At 35.7% G+C, this 12248-nt stretch overlaps 2 protein-coding genes across 10 annotated transcripts; both read right to left on the minus strand.

The window, feature by feature from the left end:
* Positions 1 to 666: 666 nt before the first annotated feature.
* On the minus strand, positions 667 to 2624 carry LOC132055482 (fatty alcohol:caffeoyl-CoA acyltransferase). The gene has a single exon (XM_059447335.1). The coding sequence runs from the start codon at positions 2199 to 2201 to the stop codon at positions 810 to 812; it is 1392 nt and encodes a 463-aa protein (XP_059303318.1). The 5' UTR covers positions 2202 to 2624; the 3' UTR covers positions 667 to 809.
* Positions 2625 to 2859: 235 nt separating this feature from the next.
* On the minus strand, positions 2860 to 8995 carry LOC132055480 (pentatricopeptide repeat-containing protein At5g24830-like). Of its 9 annotated transcripts, none has more exons than XM_059447334.1 (9): positions 8838 to 8995; positions 8609 to 8754; positions 8200 to 8358; positions 5022 to 6604; positions 4718 to 4919; positions 4302 to 4384; positions 3923 to 4041; positions 3447 to 3540; positions 2860 to 3364 (listed from the first exon to the last, which is right to left on the minus strand). In XM_059447334.1, the coding sequence occupies exons 1-4, from the start codon at positions 8844 to 8846 to the stop codon at positions 5179 to 5181; spliced, it is 1740 nt and encodes a 579-aa protein (XP_059303317.1). In that variant the 5' UTR covers positions 8847 to 8995; the 3' UTR covers positions 2860 to 3364; positions 3447 to 3540; positions 3923 to 4041; positions 4302 to 4384; positions 4718 to 4919; positions 5022 to 5178. The 9 variants fall into 9 exon arrangements, with proteins under 9 accessions (XP_059303317.1, XP_059303316.1, XP_059303315.1 ...); XM_059447333.1 differs by having other exon boundaries at positions 3447 to 3557; XM_059447332.1 differs by lacking the exon at positions 3923 to 4041 and adding an exon at positions 4455 to 4538.
* Positions 8996 to 12248: the final 3253 nt, after the last annotated feature.

Raw genomic sequence — 12248 nt, forward strand, 5'->3', positions numbered from 1 at the left:
ATTATCTATGACTGATAGGAACTCAACCTAGGACAAGGTATTGCTGGCCATTTTACTTGGAAATAAGATCTGTTCTAAAGTCTGCACAAATACAAGTAATGTAGAATATCCTTTTCATGCAAATGATTTCTCTTAGGCCATTATACATGAATGAGAAGCGGACTACCAGTATTTCTTTGGATTTGATAACTTGCAAGTCTTTGCATGAATGTGAAATTTCCTAGATTAACTCTGATGATTCAGTGGATTATTTCATTTCAAAATAAGACCTTCAGATTATTTTTGCAATTTAATGACTATAGAGATTTCGAGAAATTAAGATAGTTGTGTGGTAATTCTATATTTGAAGCGCGGTTCTTAAACTTTACATTTTTGCTACATAGTGCAACTCTTGAGAAGCAGATTCGGGGTTACCCTTTGTGTGGTGAGGCAATGAGTATGTTTATTTCTCGACATTTTTGAAAGAAACTTGGAGTGTATCTAAGAGGTAAATAATTATATTAGTTCAAACCAATGTTTAGCCTTAAGTAATATCTACTTTGATTTAAAATTTTCCAGTGAATCCCAAGAATACCCGTATTTACTTTTGAAGTAAGAATTCTCTTGGTGAGAATTTTGAATTCACCTGCAAAAATAATTTTTATGTGCAGATGACTTCAGTTCGCGAGAAAGGAAAAGAGACGTGTTCTTTATTGCAATTTCAGCAAACGTACATGTTCAAGACTGGGTAAAAAGACAATAGTTGGTTGAAGCCAAGTTGGCCCAAATAGTAAAAAGGAAATGGAGAAAGTGCTTTGGTGAGATGCAATTTAACATAGCAATTGATGGTCTGCGGTACTTGAATCCAAGAGGCAGAAAAGGTCTCTGAATCTATGGCAAGCAGCCTCTGGCAAACAAATGCAGACCAGCATGGTTCCATCAGAATCATCAACTCCATCCCCTCCTTGTGGCAAGAAAACACAAACCTGTGGGGTCGGTGTCAGATCTATTGGGCCTGCATAAATGGGTCTTCCCCAACCAAAATCGGCAGATTCATAAATTGAGAATCTGGTCCATTGGGTTATGGTGAGCTTCCCACCAAATTCTAGCCTTGTAGGCCTATTAACTTGGATATAATCAACTGTGGATCTCAAATATTCCTCGGAGACGGAAAGCCTTGCGTTTCGAACCAAATATGTGGTATCAGAAAGAGGCCCATTAACAAGGCCTGATACAGTGCTAGTGGCACATGCCACACATACTGCATTCCCATAGAAGCCTTGTTTCAGTGGTGGATTTGTAAGCCTTGATCTGCCATTTACCGAAAATGTTAGCCTGAGCTCGTAGTCAAGAGGCCTAACATCTAGTGCCTTGACCCATGATCTCCACACATGAGCAGCCATTGCATCAAAGGTAGAAATACCAACTGATTGGGATTGGGCCAAGCTCTTGAGATGAGCTTGATACTCTCGGCTAACACGATAACACTTTTGAACTGGCTTGACTACCCAAAGACTCCTCGTTAGACTTGATAAATCATCCATTCTCTTGAATTCAATATGTGGGTGTTGAATCAATGGTGGATCACGAGGCCTAAGTATTTCTCGATCCCAACAAGGTTTGGGATTGACTGTCAATGTGTTCAATCTTGCAGTGGCAGCCCAAGCACTTAGGAACTGCATTGCTCCAACCCCATCACAAAGACAGTGGCAAATCCTTAACCCAAGACTAAATCCACCACAGCTGAACTGTGTCACTTGTGCTATTAGCAATGGCATATCAATCACTTTGTATTGTTCTTCATTTGGAAAGCTGTAAACCAAGTTTGTCCATGCAGGATTTGGCACACTTAAATCTCCAAGATTGACTAAGGTCATTTCTGAACGTGCCTCAACCAAAAGCACACCTTGGTTAGGTCCAAAAAACACTTCTAACTTGCCATCTGCTGTTTCTCGTAGCCTACCCAAGAAAGGATAATATGGCACCAGTACACTTGCAAGAGCTTCTTTTAACACTTTGATGACACCTGGTTTCCTGGATCGGTAGAAGTATATGGTTGGAGTAAAAACGCGAGCTCCAATCATATCATCTAGATTTGAGAGGTAAAGGCTATCACCATTGGATGCAGGGATGGGGCTTGCAGGTAATATTGGAGAAATAGAATTGATGGTTAGAGGTATTTCAAGTTGAGGAAATTGGAGTTCTTCAACCCCTGGAGCCATGATACCTTTTAGCAGTTCATGAGATCTTGTTAGGAGACACTAAAATATCCCAAAACTATGGCCAAGAAAACTTCCAAGTTAAAGACTATGAAGAGTTTTCCAGATATTTAGTAGGTGAAGAGTAAGTAGAAAGTAAAACTATTCATAGTCTTTGGAGTGTCAAAGACTATATTTTGCTGTGGTTGTTGATTCCGATAGTTAATTGGTCATGAAACATAGTATACTATAATCTCAGATAATAGCAAAAAGAAAAAGCTCAAACTCAGATGATACAAAATGAATGCACGCACCAACCTTGTATTTTAGGCTTGATATCATATAGTACTATTTATTTATCCTACTTTTGTCTGAAGTACATTAACTCATGTACTGTTTTAAAATTGGACCCCAAGAGTAGCAATGCGTCTTCGCGACAAAGCATTAGCATACTGTTGACCTGGCATGTAAAGTTATCTCCATGATTCATCATCATTGCCAAATGATATTAAATGGAAAAATATTCTTCCATCGTGTGACTACTCAATTTGGAAAGTGAAAGCACATTTCATTTAGCATATGGTCTAAGAAATGTTCTTCAAAACCAATATCTTTTAAAGCAACTTCCAAAGATACAATAAACATATTCCATATTTAAGGCGAAAAATGAGAGAGCAGTGTGTTTGCTGTTAATGACATAAAGATATAGATGCTTTGCATAACCTACATTATTTGATTTGTTCTGTCAAAGATTCACGAGTACCAAAACCAACAGTTTCATGTAGAGTACATTGATTCCTTGGACTTAAAGTCCATACCACTGGCCAAAAAATCAACTCCAAACCTTACCACTAAACTAGAAACTTGGTACCAAAAATAAAAATAAATAAAATATTGACTTCATAATAGGATTCTTCTTTTTGAAGGACAAGGCGAGGACCTGGACGACGGGACAGTAACAAATGAGAACTAAATGCCCTTTCGTTTTATAAAGATATTATACGGCTCAACATTTTAGTGTAACTGTGTTCTTCTCCTACATTATCGTCTTCTCCTATGCTCTTTTCCGAGGCTAATCTGAAGATGAACATTGTGGAGTTCATCATCGGGAACCCTCAAGTCCAAGCCTTGCACTTAACCAATTACAGACCTCGTGCATCTCCCGTGGCACTGTGTAATGATCTAGCCTGGAGAATAGGAGGATGTTAATTTACACAACACTTCCAAAGCCATGAGAAATAACTTTGGGAAGAGAAACACAAAGTATACCCGTCATAGGCTTTTAATGCAAGATTCCGAAATCCAGCTGTGAACAGGATATGAGTAGACCTCTCTCCATATCTATAAGGAACAACTTCATCACCTATAAATGATCAATACCTGGTAAATATAGAATTGCATATACATTCAAAGTTCAGATGATGTACAATTGTTTTGTGTTACAAGCTGAAAGCAACAAGAGTCCTTTTTTTTCGATCAACATCAACAAAGGTTTGTTCGTAGGAGTTCAAGGACTACTTGAGATGCCAGTTATCCAAATAAGTAGAATACCCCAGGAATACAAAGGACAAATGGTCTCAATAGGATAGGCCCAATTTACTAGTCTGGTTTTATAAAGACGAATAACTCCAGTTTAAGAGTGTTTTTATATCCTTCATAGAGTAAGAACACTATATGATGCAATTTAAGCAATTGTCCATACAATGATTATTAGCTCATGAAAAGGAAAGCGTTATTTGTCTAACGTGCAGCTTTCTTCATTATTGGTATCTCTTACTTGGTATGAATGAGTGAAAACGAGATTAAGGTATTGCAGAACAGAGGTTAAGACCCTTGAGAATTCAAGTTATGCCATGAATGAGAGCTAAACATAATGAACAAGGATCAGATACCATAACAACAACAACAACAACAACAAAAAACCCAGTGTAATCCCACAAGTGGAGTCTGGGGAGGGTAATATATACACAGCCTTAGGGTAGAGAGGCTATTTCCGATTGACCGTCGGCAACCCTCCTCCTTTATCTGGGCTTGGGACCAGCAATGTAAATGAGCTCACACAGGCGGAGGTCTAGATACCATATATAATTAAAATGGTTTGAAATCAATAATTCCAATACTTACACATTTCATGACAGAGTAGAAGTGGCAAAGATACGGCCCGTCTTGAAGCCTCGTGTGGTCCTTCAATTTTGCTCTTCAATTTCCTGCAGAAAGACTAGTTAACAACTACAAGTATGCTCATATTATCTGAGCAAGAATTAAAAAATGACTAACCATAATGTCTCTCCCTCCCTCCATCCCTCTCCCCCTCTCTCTGTTTATTATCCAAAAGCTCTACAAAGCTACTCAGACAAATATCTGCACAATCTGTAGAGTCAATTTGTGCATTATCTATAGTGCAGATAGCACTACACATCACTACTTAGATAACAGAGAATAAAGATTAGTGCAGATAGTATTACACATCACTACTTAGATAACAGAGAATAAAGATATACTGGAAGAACTTTTGTTTGAGAAATGAATTGAAAGCACACCTTCAACTTGCAAGCCAACCACTTAGACGTGCAATAGCCCTTAAGTTGACGAGTTAAGGGTTCCAATTTCCATATTTTCCCTAGGCAAAGCAAATTTCCGAGCAGCAGGTTCAGTTGATAACAAGTTTGTGACATGTGAAACTGAAGCATCTAAGCCTTCAAAATCGTGGACTGTTATCAGAAAGTTCTCCCATGTCAAACCCTGGAATAAGATGCAGACCATGTCAGAGTTTTCCAGGTTCATTCTTACATGCAGTGAAGGAAATCCAACGCGTAGTGCAAAGGTTACACCAACTAAACATACCTCCAGGAGACAGAGACAGCTGCTGCTACAAGGACAACGCTTCGGGACCTAAAATCTGTAAGCCAACCATGTGCAAAAGCCTGAAGTAGGTTTCTCTTCTGGAATAAATACTTTTATAGTTGCCCTTAACTTCACAATAATTCTTGGGAACATGTTCTCATCTAGGCATTGTCATTAACCACTTTTGGTAAAGGTCAAAGACTTTATTAAATTCTCTCATTCTGCAGTATCTTTTCATGAGTATCAGAAAGGGAACATGATCAACTGCTAAACCAGATGCCAGTAACTTGCCAAAAAGCTTGTCTGCCTCTTTCATCATACCTTGTACACAAAACAACTTAAGTAGTTCCGTGTAAGTAATTACATCTGGCTGACAACCTTTTCTCAGCATTTCATCATGTAGCTGAAGTGCTGAGAGAAGCAGTCCAAGATTACAAGCAGCACCAATCAACAGATTGTAAGTGACTGAATCAGGTGTAAGACCATATAAAAGCATCTCCTTCTCCAAAGACTGAGCTGCAGAAAAATTACCTGACTTTATCTGTGCATAAATTAATGCATTAAATGTATATATGTTTGGTATAACACCAAAGGCAACCATTTTTTCTCTAATATATGAAGCTTTTTGTATATCTCCACATCTGCCATAACCATCAATTATAACATTCCAAACAAGTGGTTCAGGTATAATGGAATTCTCTAAAATGTAATCAAGAAAACAATTGGCTCTATCAATCTCCTTGTTAATACATAGGCTCTGTATTATCATTTTGTACGTGATTTGATCTGGGATGACACCCATTCTTGTCATAACATCGTAGACATAACAAGCATCATTGGTCTTTCCTTGTTTGCAGAGTTCTCCAACAAGAGTGTTGTAAGAATAAACATCTGGAACGAAACCAAGCTTTAACATTTCACAACAATACTTATATGCAGTGCCCACGTCATGGCTCAAACAGAATCCATGGATAACAACATTATAAGAAACTTTATCAACTTGGGTACACTCTTTTAACATCCTCTCCCAAAAAGCAAGAGCTTGATCAGTATCTCCATTTTTAAAGCAGCCATCCATCATTATGGTTGATGTAATTAAGTCTGAGCTCCCCCCCTCATGATTTTTGCTTAATAATTTATGGAAAAGATTTTTCGCCTCCTCCAACAACCCCTTCTTACAAAGCGCATGAACAAGGATGTTACAAGTTACTCTGTTTGGTAAAATTCCCTGGTTGGCCATAGTAGAAAAGGTGTTTAGAGCTTTATCGACGTCATTCATCACGCAATAACCCCTTATTAAAGAGTTGTACGCAGCACAAGTGGGAGAAGGACCCCTATATAACATACCTCTAACAACCCATTCTGCCTTCTCCAACTCACCCTTTTTGCACAGTCCATTGATGAGATAATTGTGTGTGATAACATCAGGAACAATACTATTCTGTATCATGTTCCACCAAAGTGATAAAGCTGCTCCCAGTTTACCATCTAGACACATAGCTCTAACAACATATGCATCTTTATTGAAATTTATTTCCACGGTGCAGTTACTAATGCCTGCTTCAGCCGACGATATTCTTTCCCTGCAAAGTTCAGGGTAATTACCTTTAATGATATTGGGGACTTGGAAAAGAAGCCAACATGCTCAAATTCAACAAGAAACAGTCTAAAGGCACGGGATTGAAGTTACAACTTCCATTGACATTACAGAACAAAAGAAAAGTAAATCTTCTCTCACATTTAATTGACTTGTCCTCAGAAAAAAAATGAGAAAGTGTGAAATCTGGACTTAAGCATCAATATAGAACTAAGAAACGTTATATCGGAAAAACACAAAAAGTCAGGTGTTTAGACATAAGTAAGCATATTTAATTTCAAGTTTAGTCTATGCAAGCAACAAAAAGGGGGGAAAAGGGACCTACTCTATTTTATGCGCGCCTATTTTTAACTTAAATATTGTGGTTTTTCAACACGAAGCTAGCGCTCAGTTCAGGCATCATGAGGTCATTGAGAGGGGGAGGGGGAGGGGAAGGGGGGACCAAAGCTCATGGAAAGTAGTCAGGATGAAATTGTTGCTGATGTGATCACTAGCGTCCAGCCTAATAGATTACTTCCCTTGAGAATGTCTCTCACATTGACACCCCTGCAGATTTATTTCCTAGGAATCATCATTGAAATGCTTGCTTCAAGAATTTGATATACAGCTGCTAGTAATGTTAAAGTCAGTTTTCCGAATTATCTTTTCTTTTACATTATGGATTTATCGACATGATTTAAATGGATAGAGCCCATTGTCAGAATTTAACTCCCTAGTGCAAAGGAAGCTAATAACATCCAAAGGTAGTTTGGCAGGGCAAAAACAGAGCAAACAAGTTAGCAATGAATTCATGCTGAATATTTTAACTTATTTACTCCAATGGTACAGTGCAGTAGACAAGTACCTACGACACAACATACCCAATGTAGTCCCACAAGTGGGGTCTAGGGAGGATAGGACAGGTACCTAACCAACAAAATTACTTGTCTGCATCCAGTATAGAGTTTATGAACATTATTGTCCTAAAATACATATAACAATATTAGAAAGTAAAGCTGGAAAAGTCATATCTCTCATTATCAGTTTGTTACTCTTTTCAAAGGTCTCACTTTATGATCAGGCAAGGTACAGTCATGACATGAACACAAAACAAAAAGCATAGATTTTCATAAATGATCCTGATTACATACACATTATCAAGGAACATGAAACCCAATATTCACTTGCAGACTCTGTGAACTAGGAAATGAGTATTTTGATAAGCATCTTTTTGGATTCGTTTCAGAAATTTGCCATCCTTCAAAATAATTAATTGATTAAAGAAATGACAGAAGAAAACAATTGATCCCTCTTGTCTATACTATGCAATGTAAGTCGGCTCATAAAATCGATCAATCACCACGAGAACTCATATTGACAACTACTTTGACCTATTTGCAGTTGCCAAATATCCATGTTTCAAATTCATAAATATTCTCATATCGAAATCATATGCCACTTGAAATTATTAATTAAAGAACCACTAGAAAGGATTTTTCACCTTATTGGCACTAAAACTACTCTCTTCTGGCTCTAAATACAAATCAAAAGTCAAGCTTATGAATTCAAATTTAAAAAATACAGACAAAATTCCAAACAAACCTCATACTCTTCAGACGATCCAAACTACGCTTTAACATCGAATCCAACACGTTGAAACCCACTGTCGAATCCCCTTCCTGATTCGAATCGTTCCCCTTAGACGACCAATCTTTGGATCCTTGCTCGTCCCGATTCACATTTTGCACTACATTATCTTGTCTACACATAAAATTACAAAAAAAAAAAAAAAAATAATAATCAACTTTTGGCAAAGAAATTGGGTTGAAAAAAAAAAAAGGAAGAGATAATGAAAGTAATGCAAAAATAGCTGACAGATACATAACATATGTATAAATTCATGTATAATTTGTGTATAACTATGCAAAATCAGTGTAATTTATGTATACCGGCTAGGAAAAGTAAACAGTGAATCAGGCCGGCTATTTGTGTAAAGATCTCATAATTATACCTCATGTATATGACATCCAAATTAGCTTTGGAGCAGAATAAATCAGCAAAATCGTGAAAAATGCGGTCTTTGATGATGTCTAGGGTTTGAAAACTACCGTTCAGTAACCGAAGAAGAAACTGAGATTCCTCCGAGACAAGTAATAGCTGAAAATTAAATAAATAAATAATGAGAATAAATGTATTTTAACGGAAAAAGAGCATTAAATTAGAGATTTTTGAGGACTTACGGGCTGCATTTGGAGTGGATGACGGCGGACTCAGTTCTAAAGTGGCCTGAGACTGAGACGGAGACGGAGAAAGTGCAAATGAAAATAAAGGACAAACTGGACCAGAAAAAAAGAATAAAGGCCAATTTGGTCAAATACAATGGTCAAATTTACCTCTAAATATGATTTATAGTTTAAATTTACCCTCCATTAAAGTTTGGGATCAATTTTATCCTCCTATTAGCATACTTGATAAATTTGCCCTTATATAAATGGAAGTCTAACTTGAATTTCTCAACACGAAAAAATTTGTCACGTCGGATCCACGTAGACTCCCAAACTCAATTCTTTTTTTAACCTATAACCTATTTCCCAATTCTCTTAACGTGTCTCCATAACCCTAGTTCATTTTATTTTTTTAACCCGTAATCTGTTTCCCAATCCCAATTCTCTTAACCCGTCTCCACAACCCTAGTTCATTTTATTTTAGAAAGAGGGGGAACTCAAGAGAAGACAGAAGGGCAATCAATAATATTGTTCTCCATCGAAAAGAGTCATCTGTTGGTTTATAAATTGTTGTCAATTTGCAGTCTTGGAACATCTTTTTTCATTTTGCTAATTAGTATCAACATGAAAATGTAGTGAATATGGCATATTTAGATTGACCAAGACATCTATTTACCTATGCCTTTATTATAACATAGATTACTGAATATTTTCAATTGAAATGTGGCAAATCAGTTAAATGTTTGTTGAGCTTTTGGGATAATGTTTTATAGGACCAAATAGAGCAGCTATCACTAGCAATATTACAAAACGGTTGATGAAGCCGTGCATTTCTGGGTAGGGTATGTTAGAGAAGAAATGGGAAGGTAAACTCGTCATATATACATGCTGCCAAGATATTATGCCGTCTGTGAAATCAAAAGGTAGAAGCAATAAAAAAATGTCGAATTGTTTCATTTATATTACTCAAGAAGAGTTCCTTGTCTATGAGTAGCCCCGTGTATCATAGCACCATTGGCATAAAAACACCATAACACCAGTAGGGTTGTGGAGACGGGTTAAGAGAATTGGCATTGGGAAACGGGTTACAGGTTAAAAAAGAGAATTGAGTTTGGGAGTTTACGTGGATCCGACGTGGCTAATTTTTTTTTTTGTGTTGTGGCGTCCAAGTCAGAGTTTCATCCATATAGGGAAAAATTTATCAAGTATCCTAACGGGGAGGGCAAATTTGATCTCAAACTTTGACGGAGGACAAATTTAAACTATAAACCATACTTTGCGAGTAAATTTGACCCTTTTCCCTTTTTTTTTTTATAATAATAATAATAAATAGATTAAAATTTTGTTATAAAAATATAAAATAAGAAATATAAGTTAGTATTGGAAAATTACAAGTGACGTTAGTGTTACAAATTGAAAACCTGACAGAAATCATCCATTTTTTTCCAGCTTAATTTAGCAACTTTGATAAATTAAAATTTAAAATTGGATAGCATTTGGAGGGAGGGGTTGGTGATTTCATGACATGAATTTACATCAGTATAATTAGAAGTGTTAAATGGTATTAACCTAATGGGTTGGATGAGTGAGACTGAATCTGAGGCCATTAACTTAAGGGCAATTCGCAGAATTGCCCTTCTTTTGGGGTGGTCTTTAAATTTTGCCCCTCATATTTGAAAAAATTTTTGCCCTTCGCTAACAATTCCGGGTGCTCGAACCCACGCGCGGTCGAAATTTTAAAAAAAAAATTCGCAAGTTTAAATTTCGCTATGCCGCAACAAGATAAAATACTTGTTAAGGAATTACACATTTTATGACGTTACTCATGCCTTATGGGCAAATTGGCATAAGTATACGGTCCCATAACTTTGATAATTCCTTCACAAAATCCAAAGGCATACTTTTAATTTTTTACGCTCCAAGATAATTTGTGAAAGGAATTATCAAAGTTAGCACCCCATACTTACGATAAATTAAAAACTTTGATAATTCCTTCACAAAGTTACGCTAGATACTTTTAATGGATTTGGAGGAGGGGGTTTGTGAAGTCAAAGTTCATACTAATCAAGATACTTATGATACATCAAGATAACTTTGGTAATTATGTTTTTTTAAACTTGCCTTTTTTTTTTTTTAAAATTTTTGTATTAACCTAATCTTTTATTAAAAAAGTATTTCAAATATTTAAAATTTAAATCTATTAAGGCACTCCACAAAAAAATGTTAACTTAACTCATTCCTAAACCTTCCGACATAATGAGGCTTGTGCGGAGGTGGCCCTTGAGGCAAAAAGATAAATAAATATAATTTACTACTCTTTTAACACGAGAAGTATAAAATAAAAGAAGATGAAGGAAAAATTTAAAAGTTTTTAAAGCGTAACGAGGTTAGAAGTTCTCCTAAAATCAACTAATCTATGTTTTAAGACTTTAACTTAATCCAATCATGCACTCTATGCTAGGATTCTTATTTGACTCCACTCACGCTTTTTATTTCAAACCCAGAATGAATGTAACTAATGCAACCTAGATATACATGGACAAACTAATAACATGCAACAACGTGAAAATTATATTTACTAATCAATATTATGATGAACTCAAGAAAATTATGTTTTTTATTTTAAAATTCTTGTACTTACCTCATGCTCTTTTATTAAAAAAGTAGTATGTACGAATACACTAAAAATACTACCCTATTAATACTTCATCAGAAATTTCAGTATTGCAGGATAAATATGAATCTTTGAGGGGAAACGTGACATCTTAACATTCTCAAATGAAATTAACAATTAAGTATATGTTGTAAAATCAAAGCAAATAGGAAATAATATTGAAGGACAAAAATAATAGAAATAGAGAGACAAGATACATTGAGGATACCAAAGGATGTGTCATAAGCATGACATTAATCCTTGAGAATATGGGGAAGATTATGGGGTGTGGGATATCAACGAGGAGATAATGGAGGTGTTGGATTACTACACATAATGGTGGTCATTACACCGAGAAATTATGCACATCCACGTAAATAATATATTTACAACAATATATAATATTTGTACATTTTATTCTTTACTTTTTAATGATTAAAACAAAAACAAACCTTATTCACATTTAACACTTTAAATGTTTTTCCTCCTTTCAAAACAAACTAGTATTACTACTATATATAAGGGAGAATACCAAATTTTTGTAGTCCTCACATGAAATTTTTTATTTTTTTTTACCCCTAATTAAAGTTTTTATGACTTTGTTAACTCTTAAAAAATTTGGTAAATTTTGAGAACCTTTATGCCACTAATGATGTCATGGAAAAGATTAGTGGTCCCCATAAAACATGCTTATACATATTTGAGTGTTTATGAGAAATATATTGAATTTGTTTAAAATTATATTTGTCCTTGAGAATTTATTATAGACACTT

Source organism: Lycium ferocissimum, chromosome 5 (assembly GCF_029784015.1).
Source record: "Lycium ferocissimum isolate CSIRO_LF1 chromosome 5, AGI_CSIRO_Lferr_CH_V1, whole genome shotgun sequence".
Lineage (NCBI taxonomy): Eukaryota > Viridiplantae > Streptophyta > Magnoliopsida > Solanales > Solanaceae > Lycium > Lycium ferocissimum.